The sequence below is a fragment of the Bubalus bubalis genome, chromosome 23 (genome assembly GCF_019923935.1).
Source record: "Bubalus bubalis isolate 160015118507 breed Murrah chromosome 23, NDDB_SH_1, whole genome shotgun sequence".
NCBI classification, from domain to species: Eukaryota; Metazoa; Chordata; class Mammalia; order Artiodactyla; family Bovidae; genus Bubalus; species Bubalus bubalis.
Genome location: NC_059179.1, coordinates 47,331,349 through 47,358,321, shown reverse-complemented (window position 1 = coordinate 47,358,321; position 26,973 = coordinate 47,331,349). Strand labels below are relative to the sequence as shown.

At 48.2% G+C, this 26,973-nt stretch overlaps 2 protein-coding genes across 3 annotated transcripts; one reads left to right on the top strand and one right to left on the bottom strand.

The window, feature by feature from the left end:
• Nucleotides 1-1,946: 1,946 nt before the first annotated feature.
• CLRN3 (clarin 3) lies at nucleotides 1,947-18,545 on the top strand. 2 transcript variants are annotated; one of them, XM_006042337.4, is made up of 3 exons: nucleotides 1,947-2,342; nucleotides 11,150-11,329; nucleotides 17,952-18,545. In XM_006042337.4, exons 1-3 carry the CDS (start codon nucleotides 2,114-2,116, stop codon nucleotides 18,230-18,232), a joined length of 690 nt encoding a protein of 229 aa, XP_006042399.3. In that variant the 5' UTR covers nucleotides 1,947-2,113; the 3' UTR covers nucleotides 18,233-18,545. The 2 variants fall into 2 exon arrangements, with proteins under 2 accessions (XP_006042399.3, XP_045020042.1); XM_045164107.1 differs by lacking the exon at nucleotides 1,947-2,342 and adding an exon at nucleotides 10,491-10,778 and having other exon boundaries at nucleotides 11,150-11,302.
• Nucleotides 13,807-16,318, bottom strand: LOC123331363. Its single transcript, XM_044935089.2, has 2 exons — nucleotides 15,546-16,318; nucleotides 13,807-15,172 (listed from the first exon to the last, which is right to left on the bottom strand). Exons 1-2 carry the CDS (start codon nucleotides 15,771-15,773, stop codon nucleotides 14,666-14,668), a joined length of 735 nt encoding a protein of 244 aa, XP_044791024.2. The 5' UTR covers nucleotides 15,774-16,318; the 3' UTR covers nucleotides 13,807-14,665.
• Nucleotides 18,546-26,973: the final 8,428 nt, after the last annotated feature.

Below are 26,973 nucleotides of genomic sequence, written 5' to 3'. Positions count from 1 at the left end.
ATCCTCTGGAGAAGGCAATGGCACCCCACTCCAGTACTCTTGTCTGGAAAATCCCATGGACAGAGGAGCCTGGTAGGCTGCAGTCCATGGGGTCACAAAGAGTCGGACACGACTAAGCAACTTCACTTTCGCTTTATGTCCCAGCAATTTTTCTCCTGTACATTTAAGTAAAAGAAAGGAAAGTGTATATTCACAGAAAGACTAGTACTTAAATGTTCAGAACAACTTTATTCAAGATGGCCAATAACTTTCAGTTCAGTTCAGTTCAGTAGCTCAGTCATGTCCGACTCTTTGCGACCCCGTGGACTGCAGCACACCAGACCTCCCTGTCCATCACCAACTCCCGGAGTTTACTCAAACTCATGTCCATTGAGTTGGTGATGCCATCCAACCATCTCATCCTCTGTCATCCCCTTTTCCTCTTGTCTTCAATCTTTCCCAGCATTAGGGTCTTTTCAAATGAGTCAGTTCTTCTCATCAGGTGGCCAAAGTATTGGAGTTTTCAGCCAATAACTTAAATTTACCCAAATATCCATCAATTGCTGAACAGATAAACAAATTTAGAGGTAGTCAGGTGAATCTCAAACTGGGAAAGGAAGACTACATACTGTAAGGAACCATTTCTATGAAATTCTAGAAAAGGCAAAACTGTAGGGACAAAAAATCATAGAATTGCAATATAATGCAGCATTCCCTATAAAAATTGCCACAATTTATGAATTTAATAGCCAGCATCTTCTAGTCCTGTAGGAAAGAGGACTTCCGTTGCTGGTAGGCTTATCAGTGAGAGGCCAATTTGGCTTTGGTATTGAAATGTCTGTTTGAACCAGCAACTCTTAATCTGTTCTCAAGCAAGTTTATATGAACAAAAAAACTAATAATACGCAAAATGGCCAGAAAAGAACATTGTTAAATGAGTGATGGCCTGGTTATTCTACTGGGAAAAACAGATATTATCAACTCATTCCACAAACAAGTTAGGTGCTACCCAAGAAAAGTGCAGGATGAAAATGTATATATACAATATGACTTTAACTTCAGAGCCAGAGAAACAGTGTTAGTCACTCAGTTGTGTCCGACTCCTTGAGACCTTGTGGACTGTAGCCTGCCAGGCTCTTCTGTCCATGGGGATTCTCCAGGTAAGAATACTGGAGTGGATTGCCGTTCCCTTCTCCAGGGGATCTTCCGACCCGGGGATTGAACCCGGGCCTCCTGCTTTGCAGGCAGATTCTTTACCACTGAGCCACCAGCGAAGTCCTGTATACAGAGTATAATAAAAAGAGGTGTACCTAATATGCTGTGAACATCTATTTATTAACTCAAGAAATGATCTTCTTGACAAATGGAGGACTTCCTCTATGGGCCAGAAAGGATCGTTTACAAACTATTCACCGCCCAACAGAGAGAACGGAGTCGCAAAGACAAAGCAGGATTGTTCAGAATCAGTTCCATCAGAGAACTAACGAGAGAGATGAAACCTCTCAAGTAACAATTTAAATAACGGACGAGTGTGATCCAGTTTGAAAGAGGAAATTTGAAAGGTGCACTTCTTTATCAAAGTCTAAAAATAAGGTGTCAGCTTTCCTCTTTCCAATCCCTAGGACCTGCAGCAAGAGCTTCATCTCCTTAGGATTTCCTTTGGAACCTTTGTTAGGGTCACATCATTAACCCTCGGCTGATGGGACTCTGTGTTGTTGGCTGCTAGAATCGGTAACATTTGAGGGGTACAGGGCATATTATTTAGGAATTCTACTTCTGTCCTGATGTGGTGGGCTGATTTTGTTTCCAAAGCACTTGAAAAAAAAGAGTCCTAAGTTAGTTGTGTGATTGGCGATGTCTCGGGAAGACCGTGTTTATCCCTTGTTCCTCCCGGTTGGCTGTAACCATAGCAACCCGTCACTCCAGACCAAAGTTCAGCTACCGTAAATCTTTATGACCGTAGTCACAGTCCAATGTTCATCCGTGTAACCCTTCCTCCTGAAGAGTGAGGTTTTATATTTCACAAGAAAGTGTGAGACTCCATTTCTAAACACTGGACTCCAAATGAGAAGGCCCAAAAATAGTATAAAAAAATCTCTGCTTAAAACCCGAGGACCCTTATTGTCCTGAGAAAATGCCAACGGCAAAGAAAACACTGACGTTCTTACTCAGCTTCGTCACCAGCCTGGGGGCTTTCATTGTCCTTTGCTTTGTTCTGGCGACCCAACAATGGATCCGCAGTACGATCGCCATCAACGACTCTTCTTCGAATGGTAGTGTGATCATCACCTATGGACTCCTTCGTGGGAAGAGTATTCAAGAATTGAATCATGGACTTGCAGAGTCGGACAAAAATTTTGAAGGTAATTATAGCTCATTTGAATGCGCACAGTGGGGCTGAAATAACTGCATAAGATTCATATCATCCTGTATTCCGGTCAAATAGCCCTTCAGAAATAATTTCCTGGTAAATTTTAATTGGGCTGTAGATACGATCTCATATTTTTAATCTTGAAAATTCACCAAATTTTTTCAGCTTCCTCCGGTCTGGTTGGTTCTATTAGCAAAACAGTCTAAATCCTTCTAGTAGAGTTGTGTTTAAACAGTGTGTATGTGTGTGTGTGTGTGTGTGTGTGTTAGTCGCTCAGTCATCTCCGGCTCTTTGCGACCCCATGGATCTTAGCCCACCAGGCTCCTCTGTCTTTGGGATTTCCCAGACAAGAATATTTGGGTGGGTTGCTGTTCTCTTCTCCAGGAGAATCTTCCCAACCCAGGGATTGAACCTGAGTCTCCTGCATTGCAGGCAGATTCTTTACCATCTGAGCCACTAGGGAAGGCTTAAACAGCACCAGAGTTTATTGACAAGAAAAAATGAAGTAGAAAATATGGGCAATTTCTTACCCCTGTATCTCAGGTTCATTCCTTTCAATGATTTGAATTTGCATTCTTACTTCCAAACAATCTCATTGCTGTTGGAATTGATATTAAATTTCCATCACTTATATTAATTGAATATTTTACAGAAATTCCTATTTTTTTTTTATTTTGTACACACTAATGCTCTACTCTCAATGTGTAGACAACAAAAATTCATTGAGAATAAGCAGAATTTATCTACTTACTTGGCATTCAAAGTTTAAATACATAGCATTGCTTTCTAAATTTAAAAACATAATTTATAAACTATTTAGCACCTTAAATAGATTTTGTTCTGAATGGTGTTTCAATGCAGCTTACTATACAGGCTTTATCAGGTATTAGGCAATCATCACCTCTTTCCTTGTAAACATATGTCATTTTTTTTTAAACTAGTGTTTCCTGAGGCCATAAGATGGTAGGTTTAAAAGACACAAAAGATCTCAGCTATATTACAGAAGTCTAATTCTGTTCAAGTGCTGACTTGCCTTTTTTTTAGTGTTTATTTTTATTCATTTATTTATTTTCAGCACCAGATCTTAGTCGTGGGACTAAGTTGTGTGACTCCCACTTGGTTGTGGGACCTTTTATTTACAGCATGTGGCTCTTTAGTTGCTGCATGTGGGATCCAGTTTCCTGACCAGGAACCGAACTTGGGCCCCCTGCACTGGGAGCTTGGAGTCTTAGCCGCTAGACCACCAGGGAAGCCCTAAACTTGCATCATTTTCTATCTTACACAAATGGAGTGTTTAGTCCTCATGCCACGCATAATGTTGGGAGTTTGAGCCTTTGACTGTAACTTCAAGTTCTAGCTCTAATTTGTGACCTTATTAATGAAATGATTTCCTTAATTCCAGAGCAGCATAATTATATTTAAAAATTATGAATCTGCCTTTTAGACCTTAGCAAAAGCAAAGTCTCTGCCAGTATTTTAGCAGCATTACACATCTCTTCTGGTACCGACATCAGCTCTTCGGGAAAAGGAGAATTCACTTCGTGGCAACAAGAGACGAAGACTTTCAGAGATTCAGTCCCACTTTCAGTTCTGTGAATACAATTTGCGAAACCAAAACTCCCTCCAGCTCCTGAATTTCCAGATACATGTTCAAGTTTTAAAGTACGAGTTAACAGTCTGGGAATTTTTAAATTTTCATAGTGTCTGTTTACAGCCAGTTGGTTCCCATTTGAGGTAAAGGGATTCAGTGGGCTCCCTGACTCCCTGTCCCCTGGGGCGCTCAGAGGAGATCTGGGTGGGCCAGCCTGTCTCTAGAGCCCTGTGGGGATGACGTGAGCACGGTGACTGTCAGAGGGTGGGGACAGCTGTGGGCAATGATAACTCTGAAGGCGGCGGGGCCCGGTGGGTACTGCAGGGCAGTGTGTGCCCACAAAGGAGGCAGAGTATTTGCATTTGCCTTGCCTGGCTCTCCTTTTTTATTCTTGGTCCCCAGAGACCCACATTCCAGCTTCAGGTTCCTGCCTCCAGACATACAGGTGTTTAGACGGCACTCTACCTCCCAGACACTGAGGTGCTGCTCAATTTCAGGGGGTAACAATCTGCTTGGGACCACTCAGAACCCAGGGGGCCTTCAGTGCGGGCAGCTTTAGCAGTCGTTGAAGTGGGAACACTTGCCAACTGTCCTTGCAGAGAGGGGAAAAGCCACGTAGCCACAGGGTAGAGGGTGCCTTGGCTGGTATAGGTGTGTGGACACAGTCCCCAGGGAGCAGAGTTACAAGCCTGCAATGAGGTGGTTTCCTCAGGACCACACAGGCTCATTTCCAATCAGAAACCAGCCATTGGCAGCACAGTAAAATCATTGATATGAATGCCACTTTTCTGCCCTGCAGTGATGGATTGCCTTTTCAAATAAGAAGTTAACCAGGTCAGTTTCTTAGCCAGAAAGAGTTCTGACTGAAACCTCCATAGCGTTATAAATATTGCTAAAACCCTGTTCTGTTCCAGCCTAAGATTTATCACATGGTGCCAATCTGGGGCTGTCAATTTCTGAAATGAAAGAGCAGCATGAAGCGACAGTGGCTGAGCTCAACGTGCAAAAATAATTCAGCCAACGGTGTGTCACCTGGGGAAAAATAATCAGTCCAACCTGGGGAGGAACCTCTCCATGGCATAACTAGACTGTTTGGGCAGCTCAGCTTCACCGGGAGCTCCACCAGCCTCGTCCTGAGGATCCCAGCGTGCCCAACACCCAGATGAAAAGGACCATGTGTCCATGAGTGAGCACGTTGCCTGGCTACGCCAGAAGTTCTAGTTATTTAATTTCAGTTAAAAAAATCCTCCCTGGGCAGCTGTTACATAAGTGAGGGGCTTGGATCCTGAGTGGAACTGCACAGAGCCCCTGCCTGGGTGGATTCAGTGGATCAGTTTTCTAGAGAAAGACATCCTTATCGGTTAAATCCAGGAGCCTGCCCTACTTGTAGGTTAAAGGGTGTGTGCAGGTCGCTATGAGAACACTGGGGTGTTTCACCCCAAATGTGCCTCTTCTCCTCCAAGTCTCTTTCCCATCCCTTTCTGTTCTCAGGGAACTTAGAGTTGTACTATTGGCTCACATTTAAAATGATGAAGGAAGTGAATCTGGCGCAGAAAAATCAAGTAACTGCAAGAACAAAGAAAGGAGGTTTATCTCTCCAGAATGTACAAAAAGTCTCTTCTTAACACTCCGACCCGCCCAGTCCTACCCCACATACATCCCATACTTTCCCTCGGGTAGGAGTGACTTCTTATTTGCCACTAGAGATGTGGCCCCGCTGGGAGGTGGAGCATAAAGGGGCAGAAAAGGCTTTTCCCTACTCTTCTCACAGAGATGTGTGTGTATGCGTGTTTGTGACTCTTTGTGACCCCATGGACTGTAGCCCACCAGGCTCCTCTGTCCATGGACTTCCCCAGGCAAGATAACTGGAGCTCTCCACTTCAGCCCACTGAAGTGGGTTGCCATTTGCTCCTCCAAGGGATCTTCCCAGCTCAGGGATTCTAAACCACTGCGTCGAGCCACCTGCCCCCTCTCCCCGACTGAGATAACCCTGGTCAGTTTCCCAGGCCAGCAGCTGGGACGTCCCGGGAGAGCTCCCAGGCCACACTCTGGTGTCTGTGGAGTCAATGAGCCCTTCCAGGGGTACACTGGGGCCCAGAGACTCAGGAGTTCCCTTGGGTCAGGCCCCCTGGTGTCCAGATGCTTGAGTGGGGCATGGAGGCTGCTCCTCCCCAATAAAAGCCAGCGGCTCTGCCTCAGATTCTCGCAGACTAGAAAGGCCAGGTGGCCAGCGGGGCTTGAATATAAATCTTTAGGCCCAGGAGCCCCGGATATTCAGATGACCCCTCACTTCCGCACTGCCCACCTCCCAGCTCATTCTGGCCTCTTTGCGGGAGCTGCCAGAATCCGGACAATTGGTTCCAATTGTGAGATGGCTTTCTCAATTCTGACGCTCGGGCCCCTCAAAACAAGAAAAAAAGAACTGAATGTATTTGCTAATTTTGTAGGCAGAGAGCAGCTGTCAGATGCTGTGGAGGTTGATTGTGATTTCATTCTTGCTCAACTTTCACCGAATTTCTAGCTTTCACTGTCTGAGTTCTAAGCGGGGTTGGGGGGAAGGTTGGGTGGCTGGAAGGTGCAGGAGATATGGCTGTCATACCTGTGGGGCAGGGGACTCAGAGGCTGAAATACAATTTTGAAATGTGGCAGTTAAACTTAACATAAATTGTCACATTAATTCATAGAAAAGTATGAGTCAAATTGACTCCCCTTTGAGAACTGATGTCTGGGTGTGTGCCCAGTTGCTCGGTCATGTCTGACTCTTTGTGGCCCCATGGACTGTAGCCCACCAGGCTTCCCTGTCCGTAGGATTCTCCAGGCAAGAATAGTGGAGTGGAATTCGTACTCCAGGGGATCTTCCCAACCCAGGGATCGAACCCAAGACTCCTGCATCGGCAAGTGGATTCTTTACCACTGAGCTTCACCAGATTGTTCCTTTCTAATTTACTCTAAAATGTTCACCATTCGCAAATGACCCTCCATTTACAGATTTAGTAAGAAAGTTTCCCTAGGGGACTTCAGGCACTTGGACACGTGACATTTTTCCCATGCTGAAATTTTTATTTTCTAGTTGTGCCCGGTTTCTCAGTCTTATCTGACTCATTGCAACCCCGTAAACTGTTGCCCGCCAGGTGGCTCTGTCCATGGAATTTTTCAGGCAAGAATACTGGAGTGGGTTGCCAGTTCCTCCTCCAGGGGACCTAGGGATTGAATCTGCATCTTCTGTGTCTCCTGCATTGACAGATGGGTTCTTTACCACGAGTGCCCTCTGGGAAGCCCTAATTTCTAGTTAAGTATCCAAATTATGTCCTATTGGCTAAGGACAGAGTTCCCTTAATCCCCAGGAAACTTCTGATCTGGTGCTGGAGCTTCCTCCTTGATGCTGAGGCAGAGCCAGAGGGTCGTGGAATGCAGGAGAAGCAGTTCTTCCCAGGGGTGACTAAGTTTGGAAGGATCCACAGCATTTGACCTTGTGCCTTGAAACAGGCGTGTCCTGCTTCTTGTTTTGACTCTGGCGTCATCTTCCACAAGTTGTTAAATAGTTGTGTGCTGCCTCACAGCCTGGCAAAGCTCCTCACTCGTCTCTGGGGTGAGACAGACCAAGAAGCCCGAGCCTCGGGCTTGAGGGCTGGACCTTGGAACAGTCTCAGTGCAGATGGTCCCTCCTCCCGGGAGGGCAGGGCTCCTCACCTGGGCATCAGTGGGTGACAGAGAGGACCATGTCCTCAGTTAAGCCAAAGCCTGTCAGAGTTCTTACCGAGAGCATCACCCAGAGGACATATCCAGAGTGTGTAAACAAGTGAGCTGTGCGGAGCACTGAGCCCCGCCCATGGGTCACTAGCAGAAATCCCCGCCCATGGATCACTAACAGAAATGGTGACAGGGCCAGACAGTACCAGGGAGGAGCGGATCAGCGGTGTGTGCGCTGGACTCTGCCCCGGGGCCCGGCTCCCTGGGCAGTGAGCTCATGGCCTGCGTGTTGCTGAGCTGGTATTTCCCTCTCCCATCCTTCCTGGTCTCCTGTGGGATTGGCAGGGCTGTGGCTGCTCACCAGAGACCACACCCATGTCTCCCTCCTGGCCGTTTCCTTTCCTGCTCTGTCTTCTTGTGGAGGCTTCAGCTGCCACGCTCGCCTGCCTTCTGCTCAGCCCTGCACACCTGGCATTGCGTCCCTGCGCCGTCCAGCCGGGGACGCTTCCAGCCCAGGCCGGGCCATGTGACCTGATCATCAGGATGAACTCTCTCATGCACAAGGGTCTTTACGACCGTATCCCCACTGCCGGGATGTCTGAAGGCAGACTTGCTGGCTCAAATCTCTTTCACATCTACCCTCTGTCCGTTGACGACAAATTTAGCTCCTTCACAGAATACTGCTGGTTTAAAATAAAAATGTCTGAGCGACTAACACGTAGGTGTTAGAGATAGACAGAGGATGGCACAAGGAGTGTCACATCTTAACAGGAGTGCTGAGCCCATCTGGCCATCATGAATGGGAAGGACGGTCAGACGAGAGTGTGTGTGGAGTCAGGGCCAGGATGGCAGGAGCTGTGGGATCACATCTTATGAATAACACACTGGGTTTGCATCCTCTTTTCAAATATTGGGAAAAGCTCCAGGCAGGAGAGGATGGAGTGGATTCTGCATTGGTCCCAAAGGAGCATTAGGACCCAGGGTTAATATCATAGAAATGCAGGATGAAGAACCTTTGAATGGCTACAATACCACAGGGATGAAAAGGGCCGCCTTGCAGATGGAGGGCTCCTTGTTCCCAGGACACGGTCTGGCATGACACTCTGCAGCTCCTGCTTGCACAGCATCCGGGGTCCCCTCTGGCTTCCAGGGCCCTGGTTCCTTAAAACTTGCCACCCACAGCAGAACAAGAAATCTTCCATGGCTGTTTCGGTTTCTGTTCTTTTAAGCTGCTTTGGGTGAAGGTGTGAGAAACTCCGGCTGTCTCCTCGGGGCCCTGAGAAACAGGAATATAAAGAAGGAAGTTCTGACTCTTTCTCTCCCCCACCCCCACCCTGGTTCCTCAGTTCAGTTCAGTCACTCAGTTGTGTCTGACTCTTTGGGACCCCATGGGCTGCAGGCCTTCCTGTCCATCACCAACTCCCAGAGTTTGCTCAAACTCATGTCCATTGAGTTGGTGATGCCATCCAACCGTCTCATCCTCTGTCACCCCTTTCTCCTCCTACCCTCAATCTTTCCCAGCATCAGGGTCTTTTCCAATGAGTCAGTTCTTCACATCAGGTGGCCAAAGTATTGGAGTTTCAGCTTCAGCATCAGTCTTTCCAATGAACACCCAGGACTGATCTTCTTTATGATGGACTGGTTGGATCTCCTTGCAGTCCAATGGACTCTCAAGAGTCTTCTCCAACACCACAGTTCAAAAGCATCAATTCTTTGGTGCTCAGCTTTCTTTATAATCCAACTCTCACATCCATACATGACTACTGGAAAAACCGTAGCTTTGACTAGACAGACCTTTGTCTCTGCTTTTTAACATGCTGTCTAGTTTGGTCATAGCTCTTCTTCCAAGGAACAAGAGTCTTTTAATTTCATGGCTGCAGTCACTATCTGCAGTGATTTTGGAGCCCCAGAAAATAAAGTCTCTCACTGTTTCCATCGTTTCCCCATCTATTTGTCATAAAGTGATGGGACTGGATGCCATGATCTTAGTTTTTTGAACGTTGAGTTTTAAGCCAGCTTTTTCACTCTCCTCTTTTACTTTCATCAAGAGACTCTAGTTCTTCTTCACTTTCTGCCATAAGGGTGGTGTCATCTGCATATCTGAGGTTATTGATTCTTCTCCTGGCAATCTTGACTCCAGCTTATGCTTCATCTTGCTTGATATTTCTCATGATATACTCAGCATATAAATTAAATAAGCAGGGTGACAGTATACAGCCTTGATGTACTCCTTTCCCAATTTGGAACCAGTCTGTTGTTCCATGTCTGGTTCTAACTGTTGCTTCTTACCTGCATTCAGATTTCTCAGGAGGCAGGTAAGGTGATCTGGTATTCCCTTTTCTTTCAGAATTTTCCACAGTTTATTGTGATCCACACAGTCAAAGGCTTTAGTATAGTCAATGATGCATAAGTAGATGTTTTTCTGGAACTCTCTTGTTTTTTCGATGATCCAACGGATGTTGGCAATTGATTTCCAGTTCCTCTGCCTTTTCTAAATCCAGAATGAACATCTGGAAGTTCTCAGTTCACTTACTACTGAAGGATTCTGAGCATTACTTTGCTAGCATGTGAGATGATGATAGTTCTTCTGTGTATTCTTGCCATCTCTTCTTAATATCTTCTGCTTCTGTTAGGTCCCTACCATTTCTGTCCTTTATTGAGCCCATCTTTGCATGAAATGTTCCCTTGGTATCTCTAATTTTCTTGAAGAGATCTCTAGTCTTTCCCATTCTAGTGTTTCCCTCTATTTCTTTGCTTTGATCTCTGAGGAAGGCTTTCCATGTGAACTCTGCATTCAGATGGATATATCTTTCCTTTTCTCCTTTGCCTTTTGCTTCTCTTCTTGTCTCAGCTATTTGTAAGGCCTCCTCAGACAAATGTTTTGCCTTTTCCAGTTCTTTTTCTTGGGGCTGGTTGAGTGCCGAGGAAGGCTTTCTCATCTCGCCTACCATGGTTCCCACCCTAGCCCTTCCGGTGATGCTGTTAGCGGATTACTGAGGCTCCGAAGTCTTACTCCCAGTTTGGTTCTACCTTCTTTCACGGAACGTCCTGGTAAACACTTTACTGAATGTAACGGCAGTCTCCTAGGGGGCTCAATGCACAGACAGCTCTTGGAGATGTGCTATAAACGCGTGGCTGGGCTTCCAGGTAAGAGTGGGGCCACTGCACCTCTGGTGTCTGACCATCTTGTATTGTAAACGCGGAGGGAGTGGGGAAAGCAGATGGACGCCGGGGGAGGCTGGCTGGTGGTCAGAGAGAGGAGGGTGACGAAAGCAGGAACTGATGGCAGAGGATGCAGGGCATCCGTGTATCATTTCACACATGTGCAGATCCATGTTGGGCACTCCCCTGCACTCCAGAAATATGGAACTGTTATGAAAAGGCTGAGGGTGTCTAGCCCCAGTGCCTAAGCAGGCGGAATGGGAAGGGGCCCCGGGTTGGGGAGGGGGGACCAGCCCTCGGGCCCAGAGCTGGTCTTTGCATCGGGGGCACCACGTACTTACCAGACCTTGTTTCAGTTTTAGGGACATTGACCAATTCTTCCCCGAAGACTCTGCACTCGGTGGTCATCGTGTTCCTGGCCCTTGGTTTGTTCAGTTCGCTGCTGAGTGCTGGGTTCACTTTCTGCAACAGCGTCAGCAACCCCTACCAGACGTTCCTGGGGCCGACGGGTGTGTACACCTGGAGTGGGCTCAGCGGTCAGTACCGGCCAGTCCCGGCCTCTGTCCCCCTGGTTCCCTCTCACACGAGGACATACACACTCACAGTCGGACCCTGGGCGTTAAGAGTGTGCTGAGTCGAGTGTGGGGGGCTGAAGCTTATTTTCGCAAGCCTACAGCATTTATTCAGCATCTTCAGATGTGTTTTGGGTGCCCTGGGGAGGGGCGGACTGTGGGTAAGGAGGGCGTGGTAGGTGTTAAAAATGTATGATATACCCAGTGTTTGCCTTAGAGTATCTAGGGTGAGGCGTTAAACAGAAACACGCACGTCAATAAAGCATTCAGTGGGCTCCTGCTGAGTGCTTGACTGCAAAGTAGGCTCCATGTGATATGGAGAGGCACACACGTGCACACACACACATGTGCACATTTATTTAGCCCCCTGCTTGCGCCCATGGAACAGCAGTCGACTTGGCCTAACATCTGAACATGATGGTGGTGCAGAGCCTCCGGGAAGGCCATTGTGGAGCATCTGGGCCGACGCCCTTGCTGTGGGCGACCTGTGAATCCCGGTGTCAGCCGGGTGGTGCTGCGAGGTTGTGTTGTCTGTTTGGGGGGAAAGGTGTTGGGGTGGGGAGTGGGAAGTGGGGTCCAGTTGCGGTCACAGTGTTTTGAACTCTCTGAGGTCTCATGGGTTCTGGGGCCACTGTGTTTGCCCAGGGGCTTGGTCCAGTGGGAGCCTTGCTGCCCCTGCCCGACAGTGGGGCTTCTCCTGCTCTGTCCCTCTCTCCACCACAAGAACCTGATCTTGAGAGTGGATCAAAAATGGCCCATCCTACTAATGGGATGCTGGCCTGGATGAACCACAGGCTGGAATCAAGATTGCCAGGAAAATATCAATAACCTCAGATATACAGATGACACCACCCTTATGGCAGAAAGCAAAGAGGAACTAAAGAGCCTCTTGAGGAAAGTGAAAGAGGAGAGTGAAAAAGCTGGCTTAAAACTCAACATTCACAAAACTAAGATCATGGCATCTGGTCCCATCACTTCATGACAAATAGATGGGGAAACAGTGGAAATAGTGAGACTTTATTTTCTTGGGGCTCCAAAATCACTGCAGATAGTGACTGCAGCCATGAAATTAAAAGACGCTTGTTCTTTGGAAGAAAAGTTATGACCCACCTAGACAGCATATTAAAAAGCAGAGACATTACTTTGCCAACAAAGGTCTGTCTGGTCAAAGCTATGGTTTTTCCAGTAGTCATGTATGGATGTGAGAGTTGGACTATAAAGAAAGCTGAGCACCGAAGAATTGATGCTTTTGAACTGTGGTGTTGGAGAAGACTCTTGAGAGTCCCTTGGACTGCAAGGAGATCCAACCAGTACATCCTAAAGGAAATCAGTCCTGAATATTCATTGGAAGGACTGATGCTGAAGCTGAAACTCCAATACTTTGGCCACCTGATGTGAAGAACTGACTCATTGGAAAAGCCCCTGATGCTCAGAAAGATTGAAGGCAGGAGGAGAAGAGGATGACAGAGGATGAGACAGTTGGATGGCATCACCAACTCAATGGACATGAGTTTAAGTAAGCTCTGGGAGTTGGTGATGGACAGGGAGGCCTGGCATGCACCAGTCCATGGGGTCACAAAGAGTTGGACACGACTGAGTGACTGAACTGAACTAAACTGAACTAATGGGATGGCCCTGGCAGTGGTCATGTGTGTGTTGCAGGTGGTATATTTAAACACAGACCAGGACCTTTCAGGGAGAAGATAGGTGCTCTGGATATTGAGGTATCAAGAAGCCTCGGATGATGGCTGGGCAGCTTCCTGTCCTTTTGTGAGGCCATCGTCACACTGGCCAGTGTAGGTAGCTGGAGGCGCTGCTGTGCTGTGGATCCCAGGAGTGCTGTGCTGAGACCATGAACACCTGGCTCTCCGGGGAGGGAAGCCCTGAGCACAGCCCTGGCCTTTTTCAAGCTCATATTTATGAGCATGCCAGCATCCATTCTGGCATGGATACAAGGGAGAGCCTCTCAACACTCTGACCAAACAAGCTGGGATTCCTAAACATCATGCAGGATAACAGGTGGAAATCCGGGCTGCCTTGAGCAGGCCTGCACACCCACCTCTCAGCTCTGAGAGTCTGGGATCAGGCTGGTGTAGCCACATCCACACATGACCAGCCCTTTCCTTTCTTTCTGTGCATTTGTGATCAAAACAAGCAGATGCCCAAACTTAAAGGGCATCAGCTGCTGGCCAGGAATGAGCGTTTGAGCTTCCCATCTCACAGTGGACCTGGAGGGGTTGGTTCCAAACTCAGAGACCCTCATCAGGACACCAGGGTTCTGTGCCCCAAGCTGCTTCTATGACTGTAGTTCACGTCTGTCAACCAAACCAAAGGCAAGACTCATTGGCACTCATTGCCAGGGTGAAAAAAAATGGATTCTTTTAATTCTTGCTCATGTGATGAAGAAGCTAAGGGAAGTGGTAGCTTCAGGTACAGCTGGATCCAGGATCTCAGCCTGAGCCATCAGACCTCTGCTTCCTCCAGTGTTCCCTCCATCAGTAGGTAGCTAGGCTGGTCCTCCTAAAGGCAAGACATCTGCCAGTTCTTTCTGGCCCATCGCAGATGCAGCAACTGCAGGAGAAAAGATCACTTTTTCCCCCCCAAAACCTGACTCTTGCTGGAGTTGGCCTCCTCCATTTCTGGAGCCGTCTCTATAGCTGGCAGGGTTGAATTCACTGACTGACCCACCTTGGCTGAGGACACTGAGCACCTGGAGCTGGGGCTGAGGGGGAGGATCTGAGAGCAATGTCAATCACTAGGACCAGAGGGATGGGTTGGGTGTGGGGCCAGCAGGACAAAATTCACCCATGTTGCTCTGTCTACACCCGCAGGGTCCAGAACCCATCCCCTCATCTCTGCAGGAGGAAGCCCCTGGCTTCAGTGTCTTCCTCCACTGTTGAGTATGAGCTGGCTTTGCCCAGGGCAGAGGCCTGATGCATGTTTGTGGAGGAAGACATGGGAAACAAGGCCAGCAGCCTCCCCACCCCCAGTCCACACCTGGTTCTAACAACAAAGAATTGTTTGATGGGCAGCAAACTCCCGCCACATTCCTCCCCAGGCTGGGGGCAAGTTCTGACACACAGAGCGGCTGTGAGGTGGGCAGAAGCACAATCAGAGACTTTGATGTGTAGGGTGGAGGTGAGCAGCCTCCAACTCTCAAAGGGCAGACTTGGGCCCCCATTTGGTTGAAGAACTTGCTGAAAACTCGTGTCCCTCTGAGGCTCAGCCTGCAGCGGGCTTTGTGCACAAATACGCCATCTCTGGGTCCTGCCTTGGGTCACTCTGGCACCGGGGGCAGGGTCAGGCTGCCCTGAGGTACCCTGGAGGCCGAGGGAAGGGCCGCACACGCCTCTCCAGGCTGGGCTTGGACATAGGCTCCTTGGCTACAGGAAGAAGGGGAGCAGTTTGCTGCCCTGTCTCTGAAGCAACAGGAGGCGATGCTACTTTGAGGACAAAAGCATGAAGCGCAGCCTCACCTCCCGGGCCCCTGTGCCATTTGAGCCCAGCCTGGAGTGGTGACCCTGACCACAGGGGACAGAACTGTAGTCTGAGAGGTGCTGGAGATGACAGCGGAGCCAGGGAGAGCACTGCAGATGGTCTGCTCCAACACGCTTGGTCCTCAGCCCGGGAACACGAGAGCAGGGAGGAATTTGCGTGCCGAACTATTTCCCGTGCTTCTTCCTCACACCTCCGTCTCATGTCTGTCGGCTGATCTGCAGGCTGGAGCCCTTGGTCTGGAGGAAGTTCACAGCAGTGCTGTTGAACTTTATGTAAAACTTCGTTCAGGTCCTTGTTCAGCTGTTCAAGCTTTAAAACAAACCATTGCATATCTCTGTTGAAATTCAATGCCAATGGGCATGGAATATGATTTCACTTAAATAAGGAATTCTACTGGAAAACCACCTAATGTTTCAGTGTCAGAGCCAGGAATTTTAAGGGCTTCCCTGGTGGCTCAGATGGTAAAGCATCTGCCTACAGTGCAGGAGACCTGTGTTCGATCCCTGGGTCGGGAAGATCCCCTGGAGAAGGAATTGGCAACCCACTCCAGTACTCTTGCCTGGAAAATTCCATGGACAGAGGAGCCTGGTAGGCTACTGTCCTTGGGGTTGCAAAGAGTCGGACATGACTGAGCGACTTCACTTTCACTTTCAAGGTGACTGCCCTGATAAGGGATCATTACCTGTAATCGGCAGGTCCCATGCCCACGGGGACAGGCCAGGAGGGTGGAAGGCCAGCGCCCTGAGCCCTCGGGGGCCCCTCTGTCTGCCACGGGGCTCCCTCCAGGCCCCGTAAACCTTCTGTCCCAGGAACCACAGAAGCAGGCAGTGAGCGGCACCCCCTTCCACTGGGGACTCAGCTCAGTGTCCGTGTCCATTGGCGGATGCCCCTCGCGGAAAGTCTTGAGCATCCATTTCAGAGAACAGCGTGTAGCCCATTTCTGGGATTTGCTCCTTTCTGACTAAAGCTTTTAGAAGAAACTTCCCAAGAGCAGAATGAGGGATAATTGTGGGGTGTGAGACACAGCGCAGAGGGGAGTGGCTTCGTGCACTCCCACTCCTGTTATTATTAAGAAATAAAAGCATTAGGTTGAAGATGAAAGACTCATCACGGGGAATGAAAACGCCTCACCCAGAAACCCTCTAATTAGGGCCTCTGGAGGGCTGCTCCCTGGGTCTGGGTTATGACATTTGGCTGGGTGCCAAATGTCCTCCTAGTTTTGGGTAAATGTCAGCAGAGGAAGAGTCAGAGAGCGTGTGTCGGTCTGGACCTCTGTCCTGGGGACTCCTGGATGGCCACCTTGCATGGTCAGCCCGACTCCGCTGCACGGCTCATCACAAATCCAGCACAGCTGCTGTCTGACCCTCCTTCCTCTGCCTTTTTGAACAATCTATTGAGATATGATTCACATACTGTACAGTCTACCCATTTAAGGGCACCATTCAGTGATTTCTAGTGTATTCGCAGATCTGTTCAACCATCACCACCATCACCACGGTTGATTTTAGGATATTCTCCTGACCGCGAAAGGAAACCCCTCCCCCAGCGCCCCCCACAGACCCAAGCAGCCTCGAAGCTCCCTGGGGTTTGTAGCTCCCCACCTTTGGAAGATGAGGATCGAGGTTCAGAGCAGCTGAGTGCATCTCCCAAGACCTGTGGCTGGAGGCCTTGACCTTGCTCTCTCTGACTCCAGAACCACAGTTGAAGCCAAGGGGGCTTTCCAAAGCCAAGACTGGAGAAAGTTCTCTAGTGCAGGACATTGTGAAGAATAAAGGATGACTTTACTAAAGAGGGCTTCCCTCATAGCTCAGTTGGTAAAGACTCCACCTGCAATGCGGGAGACCCTGGTTCGATTCCTGGGTTGGGAAGATCTGCTGGAGAAGGGATAGGCTACCCACTCCAGTATTCTTCGACTTCCCTATGGCCCGGCCGGTAAAGAATCCACCTGCAATGTGGGAGACTTGGGTTCAATCCCTGGGTTGGGAAGATACCCTGGAGAAGGGAAAGGCTACCCACTCCAGGATTCTGGCCTGGAGAATTCCATGGACTGTATAGTCCATGGGGTTGCAAAGAGTCAGGCACGACTGAGTGACTTTCACTCACTTACTAAAGAGAGCTTTCCTGGTTAAACGCTGCCCCCTGTTGTGGGTGGAATGAGACCCCAGTTGCCAGGCTGGTGCTCAGAGCTGCCCAGGTGGGCTCGGCCTCTGTATCCGGTGCTCAGGACCCTCCAGACCCCTCCCCATCAGCTGGACTTGTGTCTCCCAGACCCAGATGCTCTGAGCTCACCATGCATCACGATGGATAGATGTTCAGGCTGGCTCTTTTCCTCGTCCTGCCTCAGCCTCCCCACCACACTGGTCCTCTCTGGACAGTTGTCCTGTCGACCCCTGTGATCCCATCGCTCACGCAGCGCACAGGCTCAGTCCATCGCTCTGGGAAGCGGGCAGGGTTCAACTCATTCTGAAAGGGCCTGAGCTGAGTGCTTGCTCCTGGCCGCAGCTGCCCTGTGTTATCGTTAGCTTTGGGGGTCTAGAGTCTAGCGTGAGTTTTTCATTTCTTTCACCTTCTCCCTAATGCGGAGAAGAGAGTAAACCCCGGTGTAGATGTTCAGTGAATGCCCACAGAGTACATGTTTGATAAAGGGGAAAAAAGTGATCTTAAAAATGTACATTAACGCGTATATATGGAATCCAGGAAAATGGTACAGATGAAACTATTTCCAAGGCAGAAATAGAGATGCAGACATAGGCAACAGGGGAAGGCGAGGGTGGGAGGAATGGGGAAATTAGGACGGACATACACACGCCACCGTGTGTAAACAGATAGCTTGGTGGGAACCTGCTCTATAGCGCAGGGAGTCGGCTCAAGGCCTGTGGTGACCTAGAGGGCTGGAGTTGGGGTAGCGGGGCGGGTGGTCCAAGAGGGAGGGGACACATGTATGCATGGGGCCAATTCACGTCATTGTACAGCCGAAACTAACGCAACATTGTAAAGCAACTAACCTCCAATAAAAAAAGATCTTAAAAATAAAAATATTCGTTGAAATATACCACCATGTTATTTACAAACTCTTTCTTCCCTTCAGCATCCTTCACATTCATAACCATGGTGCTCTTTGTGGGGAACACGCAGTCCAATCATCTCTCGGAAGAGCTGGCCCAGAAGCTGTACCCACTCTATCCAGCCACCACTCAGCAAGGGACGTCCCACACTTACGGATACTCGTTCTGGCTCACCCTGCTGGTCATCCTCCTAAACGTGGTCACCACGGTCATCATCATCTTCTATCAGAAGGCCAGATACCAGCGGAAGCAGGAGCAGAGAAAGCCCATGGAGTCTGCGCCAAGGGATGGAATTTTATTCTGAAGTCTGTGTTCTCGTTTGGTGGCTAGGTCTCCTGTCGTACACCAGCTCTCAGAGCAGTAACTGGCTGGCGTGGCTGAGTCAGCAGGTAAAAGTTTAGCCCTGTCCGACTGTCACTCGGGGACAATTTTCACATCTCACGACACTACACTCTTCATAAATGATGCACCCTTGACAAAAGACGCTTCCCATGAGGGTGGGGAAGGTGAAGAAGAAAGCTCTGCCGTCCGCGTCGTGTTCAAAGCAGGGCCATGATTGTGAGCCTGTCGACCTTCTGACCCGGCCTCACTCTCTTAAGTAATAAAGGCTTGTGTTACACGCCTCCCCTTTGAGTTGCTCAAAGCACTTTCCTACCTGTGACCTCATTCCCCACAAGAGGGACCACGCATTTTGATTCCACTCTGTGAATGGAGACTTGCAGACACAGAGGGATCCAGAAATTGTTTTTCCTAGACCGGGTGTTAGAAGGGAAAGGAGAGACTTAGGGATGTGTGACCTGGACTTCTGGACCCTCCGCCTCTGATCTAACTTAAACCCAGTGCTGGGTAGAGAGGCTGACATTCAGTTTTGAGTTTCCAAGGTGGACTTTTGGCAGGGAAAAGATGAGGAAGGAAGAAGATCAAGGAAAGATGGAAGTTATAGCCCCATAGCCTAATGCTAAGAAGGTTAAATATGGTTTTGCTTTAAAAAGACTGTGGTTAGTTCAGTCAAAATAGAAATGTCATATTGTGGGGAGTTCTGAAAACCCCGTCAGCCGATGCTCTGCTCAGTTGCTGCAGCGTCCCCAATAGGGGTGAGAGAGCATCACCCATCGCAGACTCCTGGCGGCCGGAGGCTCAGTAAGCAGTGGGGTCCGGCTCTGTGACTTGCAGGTATATCCTGAGTCAGAGCCAGGGCAGGGGCACAGTGCAGAGATGGGTTGCCTTCCAAGCACAGGTGGGAGGAACTAGTTCCTGGCTCACGAGAGGACAGTGGGTGACCTGGAATAGTTTTTAAAAAACACCAGATGGATTTGGCCTACTTTGCCTGTAGGATATTCTCTCAGAAAATCACTTTGAGAATCTTTTAGGCTTGAATATCCTACACTTTAGCCAGGTCAATGTTGTCAGGATTCTGAAATAATCACCTTTCACATTGTGATAGAACCAGAGCCTAAGGGAACAGAATTCCCATAGAGTAATTTACAAAGCAGCAGTTCTTTGGACAGAAGGATACATCCTTTAGGAAACTAGCAGAGATGAACACTCTGCCCTGGAAATAACATTGTTTTCCTTCGAGAAGCACTGCGTACCTGCAATGTGGTTAACACCTTGCTAAGCCACCCGCCCCCAGGGAGATCACTGTTGAACAGTCAAGACAGAGAGTCAAAAAGCAGTCAAAATTCCCTGTGAAATGTGTACTTAGTCACAAAATTGTGTTCACTCTTTGAAAAGTCAGTTCTCCATAACTTTCCACCCCCAAGTTCTACAAAGTCAAAATTATAATTCTAATAAATTATTCTAATAATTCTAATAAATTATTCTAATAAATTAACCTATTGTGAAACTGAATGTATTAAAAATATAATTAACCTCAGTGAAAATGTTCTAAATTCTTTGACGCTAAAAGCATCTATGTTCTTTGGAGGCTTGAACTTTATATCAGATTTTAATAACAGGGACAGGTAACAAGGAAGCTAAGGATAATAATTACATCTCATTTCATGTATAACATTTGTGCAAAGGACACGGCAAGAGGTGAAGCCTGCATTTACTCATCTCAGCATTTGAGCAGAGCTTAGTGTCTTTAGAAGACAAACTATCTCACTCCTTAGATCATACATGGATTTGAGGAAACATTTAAGACATAGGAAAATCAGGTAAGTGGAACTACAGCTCATAGTTAGGGCGATGAAGAGATAGGCTCCCTTATTATGTCTGAAGGTAGAAGGTAAAGAAGCCATGCGTATATTCAGTGAAAACCTTGGGCTTCCCCTGTGGCTCAGCTGGTAAAGAATTTGCCTGCAATGCAGGAGACCTGGGTTCAATCCTTGGGTTGGGAAGATCTCCTGGAGAAGGGAAAGGCTTCCCACTCCAGTATTCTGGCCTGGAGAATTCCATGGACTATATACAGTCCATGGGGTCACAGAGAGTCGGACATGACTGAGTGACTTTCACTTCACTCACTTCTTAAGGAACAACCAGGCCAGCTGCCTCTTCCAGACTCAGCCGCTCTTGAAAGACCCAATCCTGGCCTCTTGCCCTGGCCTCCTGTCCATGGAGCCATGAGGGACTTTTTTTCAGGGAAAAAAGTGCCACTGAATAATGCTTTGCTGCTCTTTTGTTGTTCAGTTGCTCACTCGTGTCTGACTCTTCTGCAACCCCATGGACTGCCCCCCACCAGGCTCCTCTGCTTACGGAATTTCCCACTCCGTAAGGAGTGGGTTGCCATTTCCTTCTCCATCTTCCCGACCTAGGGATCAAACCTTCATCTCCTGCACTGCAGGTGGATTCCTTACCCCTGGGCCACCTGGAAAGCCTTGCTGTTCTAAACCTGCTTAACAAACGTGCGTTCTCTTACTTTAGTGTTGATGGAACCAGCTGAAACATTATTTGGCAGAAATCCAAATGGTTCTATGAAACTTGAATGTTTCAGGGATTGTCGTAGGACCTCCAGTCAACCCACGTGGTCCTGTTATGATGAGCTAGGTTACCATAGAGAATAGTGTGCTCTTCCATTTTATAAGAACATAGAGGCTATGATAATAATGCTAGAGAAAGTTACTAATGAATGTCAAAGGGATGGGATTTCTCTAATGAGCTTATGCTTGCAAAGCATGCTGGGAGAAAGGAGTGACCTCCAGGTAATCCAGGTTAGCTTGACCATCAGCATTACAATTTCATTTGATCATCTCACCAAAGCCTGTGGATTGGAGTTGTCTCCTTGGATCTGACACTTCTCTGGGTCTAAATAACCATCCTGTGGCCAGCCCCAGGTGCTGTATTGGCACTCCTGTGTGTGGCTCGTAGCCACACAGGTAGACCCGGCAGCCTCCTGCTTGCTGGTTGGCCTATTGGAAGCCATGGAAACTGGCTCTTCTGCAAAGTGTAGGCAGCACTTACCAATTTCCAGAACAGGCTCTCCTTCCTGCCCTCATCCACCCTGAGACCATCTTCTTCGTCCCTGAAACCAGCCACTGAGTGCAGACCTGAAGCCAGGTTCTTAGTGGTCTAATCTGATGGCTTTCTACAGCCTGGACAAGGATGCAGGCCCATCGTGCGTGGGAGAGGATGTGTGGGAGAGGATGTCTGGAGTCAGTTCGGAATCAGAAACTCCAGCTTGGGGAGGAGCCAGGCTCCTTGGTCCCTGAGCCCCTCTGGGCTCTCCCAACCACGGCACCCAGGTCCCCCACCCCAGAGGGCATGGTATGCATAGGTCCCCTGGCCAAGGGTGCCGAGAGCCGGTGCCTCCCTAGCAGCTGGGGCTGCAGTCTGCCGTCTGGTCCTCAACCTCTGTCCTCACCGCAAACCCCTCCTCCCCCAGGACACGGGGACACAATTGGAGACTCCATTTGTAGACTGCTCTGACATCTTTCCTCTTCTCCTTTGCCTTTTGCGTCTCTTCTTTTCATAGCAATTTGTAAGGCCTTCTCAGACAGCCATTTTGGTTTTTTGCATTTCTTTTTCTTGGGGATGGTCTTGATCCCTGTCTCCTGTACATTGTCATGAACCTCATTCCATAGTTCATCAGGCACTCTGTCTATCAGATCTAGTCCCTTAAACCTATTTCTCACTTCCACTGTGTAATCATAAGGGATTTGATTTAGGTCATGCCTGAATGATCTAGTGGTTTTCCCTACTTTCTTCAATTTAAGTCTGAATTTGGCAATAAGGAATTCATGATCTGAGCCACAGTCAGCTCCCAGTCTTGTTTTTGCTGACTGTATAGAGCTTCTCCATCTTTGGCTGCAAAGAATATAATCAATCTGATTTTGGTATTGACCATTTTGTGATGTCCATGTGTAGAGTCTTCTCTTGTGTTTTTGGAAGAGGGTGTTTGCTATGACCAGTGCGTTCTCTTGGCAAAATTCTGTTAGACAGGGAGGCCTGGTGTGCTTCAGTCCATGGGGTCACAAAGGGTTGGACATGATATCATGAATTGAACTAATATCTCATAGCTAGCCACGAGAAGCCAGCAAAGCCATCCACTTCTCTGAGCTTCTGTTTTCTCAGGATGAAAAAACAATAAGTAATTAATAATAGAAATGACAACCAGTGTGGGATTGAGCAGAGGAAGTCTGCAGTCAGGGTGCCTGGACTGGAGAAGTTAATCTCAGCAGGCCTCACTCTAATTATCTGTGAAATGGGATCACAGCAGTAGCAGCTTTGCTCTCAGAGATGTGAGAATGAACTGCGATGAGGGATGTAAAGAGGTCCTGATAACTGACAGCCAGGCCCCTCCCCACGGAACCCGGAGCAGGCAGAGAGTCGTGGCGATTGCAAAAGCTAGAGCCTGTTGCCCCTTTAGCAACCACGTTAATAATTCTTTCGTTCTGTCAACGAGCAACAAACAACTTAAACCCAGGGAGGTCAGTAAACTTGCCCAGGCATCTGAAGCTGGCAAGTGGCAAAGAGACAAGAAACACAATCTCCAGGGCCTTGTTCTTTTTTTTTTTTCCTTAACCAATATTTGATTCTGTTCCACAAACATGTGTCTGCATCTGAGTGAAGGTAGAGGCTGAGGGTGGAGGCTTGGGGTGGAGTGCAGGGTCCAAGGAAGGGGTCTCTGCCCCTGAGCCCTGCCCAGCAGGACCCATGGCCTTCCTGGCATTGCCCGTGGGGCTCAGCCCCTCATTTCCACATCTGTGTGCTTCACAGGGGACCCGGATCTGGTTCATTCAGAACAAAAAGGAGCAGCTTACTCAGGTGAAACAGATCCAACTTGCTTCAAGTACATCCTCTGCCTGACCGCAGAGGGTGGGGTCTCCCCGACATGACCCTCCCAGGCACGCCCAGACCAGACAGCAGCCGGTGACCTCAGGACTTTGTGCTTTCTTAAAATAGAAAGCGAGGCCCAGTTAGTCATGCTGACCTGGGTCACTGGATTATTAAAGCTGAACCCAAGGAGGAACCGAGACCTGGGAAGTCTGTGGAGCATTCAGTGCCCTGAACGCAATTTTGCATGGAAGGACGGTCAGCCCAGCCCAGGCTGCTCCCTGACCTTCCTGCACCGGGGGCTCACGCCACCCACAGACTGATCATCCTTAGAGCATCACTGAGAATTCCAGACCACGTCCTAGTCACCAAAAAAGATTAGTGAATCTGTCCTTGTGACAGGCTTCAGACCACAGAAGTTTCATTTTCAAAGTGCTTACATGTTTAGCAGAGACATTACTTTACCAACAAAGGTCTGTATAGTCAAAGCTATGGTTTTTCCAGTAATCGTGTACGAATGTGAGAGTTGGACCATAAGGAAGGCTAAGTAAGTGTCAGTTGCTCAGTTGTGTCCAACTCTCTGTGATCCCATGGACTGTAGCCCACCAGGCTCTTCTGTCCATGGGATTCACCAAGCAAGAATACTGGAGTAGGTTGCCATTCCCTTCTCCAGGAGATCTTTCCACCCAAGGGATCAAACCCAGGTCTCCCACATTACGGGAAGATTCTTTACCGTCTGAACTACAGGGAGGAACCAGAAGGCTAAGCGCCAAAGAATCGATGTTTTCTAATTATGGTGCTGGAGAAGACTCTTGAGAATCCCTTGGACAGTAAGGAAATCAAACCAGTCAATCCTAAAGGAAATCAACCCTGAATATTCATTGGAAGGACTGATGCTGAAGCTGAAGCTCCAATACTTAGGCCACCTGATGTGAAGAACTGACTTCATTAGAAAAGACCCTGATGCTGGGGAAGACTGAGGGCAGGAGGAAAAGGGAGTGATAGAAGATGAGATGGTTGGATGGCATCACCGACTCAATGGGCATGAGTCTGAGCAGGGATAATGAAGGACAGAAAAGCCTGGCGTGCTGCAGTCCATGCGGTGGCAAAGAGCAGCTGAACAACAACACCACAAATAAAGATGCAGCTAGAAATACGCTGTCTTTTCTGACTGCTCACTTAGAGGAACTACTTTAAAAACAGACATCTCTCGCGCCTCCACCTCCCACTGCTCACCACGAGGGGTAGACATAATTCTTCACCTTGACTCTTTCCTCTGCCCCTCTGGCTGGCCTGAAGCAGGACACTTCCCCCAAACAGTCAGCTCGGGCACCTCTCTTTTGGAAGAGAGGGTTCTGCTTTTCTAATTCCGCACACAGATGGCGGGGCTTCCAGAAAAGTGTGGCCCCGCAGACATGACTGCCTGCGTGTGCTTCCCCTAAACACCCTGCAGGAGAGAGTTCAGTGAATCCCACAGAAGCCAGATACCTCAGATTGGGACTCTAACCCACGTGGCCGGGACTCGAACCCAGCCAAAAGCCAGGGTCTTCCGAGATCACAGACCTGGTTTTAGGATCTAATGAAGCTCAGCTTCTTGATGTCTCATTGCAGAAAGAATTCAATGAGAGACAAAGTGATAGGTAAGAAGTGGGTTTATTTAGAGAGAAACACAGTCCACAGTCAGAGTGTGGGCCATCGCAGAGGGCGAGTGAGGCCTCGAAATGTGGCGTGACTAGCTTTTAAGAGCTGGTAATTTCACAGGCTAATGAGTAAGAGGATTATTCCAACTATTTTGGAGGGGTGGAGATTTCTAGGAATTGGGCCACGGCCCACTTTTTGGAAACCGAGCAAAATTGGGCACCGGTTTAGAATTAACCCATTTCACAGATAAGGACTGAGGCTTACACTGGTGAAACGCTGTGTCTGCCATCCCAAAGCAAGGAAGAGACTGAGCAGAGAGAGATTCCAGCGCAGACCATCCGCCATGTCTCAGGCGAGACATGCGGCCTGGAGCCGATCACCTCCAGGTGGGCCCTTGTATGTGTATCAAAGCATCGCACAAAGTCCCAGGTGTGCATTCAAGCACTGGGCCCTGGCCACCAGCAGGGTCCTCCTGGTATGTGACCCTTAGGGTAAACTGAGGGGACTGGATTCTTGACATGCTTAATCATCTTCCTGCGATGCTGACTGTTTTCACCAGTGTTATCTTTATGATCTTATCTTACGACAGACAAGCTTCTTGATGGCTCCATCACTGTGCTTAGCAGCGGTTACGTGTTCTGTTGACGGCAGGTGGTGACATGCAGAAAGCACACACTTTTTATGTTGAGACTTGGGTCTTAGTGAGGGCTTGGTGAGCAAATAGTTACTGAGTGGTTGGTCAATTTAGGGGCTTCCCAGGTGGCGCAGTGGTAAAGAACCCACTTGCCAATGCAGAAGACACAAGAGACACAGGTTTGATCCCCGGGTGAGGAAGACCCCTTGAAAAAGGAAATGGCAACCCACTCCAGTGTTCTTGCCAGGGAGGGTCCCATGGACAGAGAAGCCTGGTGGGCTACAGTCCACAGGGTTGTAAAGAGTCGGACATGACTGAGGATGCATGCTCTTAGTCCATTTAAGACAGGAGACAGGAGCTGGGAACCTAGCTGGATGGACATGGAGTCAGACCTAATGAGGCTTTCAAGCAGAAACTCTTTGGGAGCATCTTGAAGGGGAACCTGAACTAATTGGGAATGTTCCCCTGAGAAAGACCTGGCCTTCACTCCACCCTGAATTCTGGACCTTAGAGAAGAGCTAATCTAATATGCTGGTCACATGGAAAGCCAGGGAAGCTCAGATCTAGGAACTCGAGAGATTCATGTCTCTGTCTCCTCATTTGAAAAGAAATAAAAGGGTAGAAGGAGATTTAAGATCCTTTACGTTTTTTTCTTTTTTCTTAATTTCATCAAGCTTATTGTTTAAAGAAACATTTGCATAAACAAACAGAAAATGTGAACAGGTCAACGTTCCAAGTACAGGATGCATGGTAGGTGTTTCTGAGAGAACGTTTCTATCAGTATTTTTTGTGAATTCTGCTGCTATTATATTCCATGAGGATATGATCAGCCTTTTATGTGGGGGTCTTACTTTGCTGTATGGTGTTGTTGAAACGTTCCCTTCAGCATTTGCCTAAAGAAAAGTCAAATAATGTCATCTGCAGCAACATGGATGGACCTAGAGATTATCCTACTAAGTAAGACAGGCAGAGACAGACAGATATCACATGATATCACTTATATGTGGAATCTAAAATATGACACAAATTAACCTATCCATGAGACAGAAACAGACTCACAGACATAGAGAACAGACTTGTGTTTGCCAAGGGGGAGGAGAGCGGGGGAGGGATGATGGGAGATTGAGATTAGCTGATGCAAATTAGTATAGACAGAATGGATATACTACAAGGTCCTACTGTAGAGCACAGGGAAATATATTCAATATCCCGTGATAAACCCTAATGGAAAAGAATATGAAAAAGAATATATAAATATATATATATGTATATCTGAGTCACTTGCAGCAAAAGTTATACATGGTGTACAGTAGAAATTAACACAACATTGTAAATCAGCTACACTTCAATGAAATACATTTTAAAAAGGAAAAGCATGCCCAAGAACCTCAGAAAAGGGACAATGAGTGAATGATGATGACAATCATGTATACTTAACAGAGTATGAAAAAGTTATTCTTTTGGGAAAAATGAGGGTTCTTTGAAATTGATTTCTAATTTCCAGAGTCCTCCATTATTTATACAAATAAGTGCCCTGGAGCTGGTGGTATACTGCT

Coding starts and splice junctions, on each gene's coding strand:
- CLRN3 (XM_045164107.1), top strand. CDS start 10,508: ATGTTTTGCCTTTTCCAGTTCTTTTTCTTGGGGCTGGTTGAGTGCCGA. Junction 10,779..11,149: donor ACGCGTGGCTGGGCTTCCAG/GTAAGAGTGGGG, acceptor ACCTTGTTTCAG/TTTTAGGGACATTGACCAAT. Junction 11,303..17,951: donor GACGTTCCTGGGGCCGACGG/GTGTGTACACCT, acceptor TCTTCCCTTCAG/CATCCTTCACATTCATAACC.
- LOC123331363 (XM_044935089.2), bottom strand. CDS start 15,773: ATGCTCAAGACTTTCCGCGAGGGGCATCCGCCAATGGACACGGACACT. Junction 15,173..15,545: donor ATGGGACCTGCCGATTACAG/GTAATGATCCCT, acceptor TTTGTTTTAAAG/CTTGAACAGCTGAACAAGGA.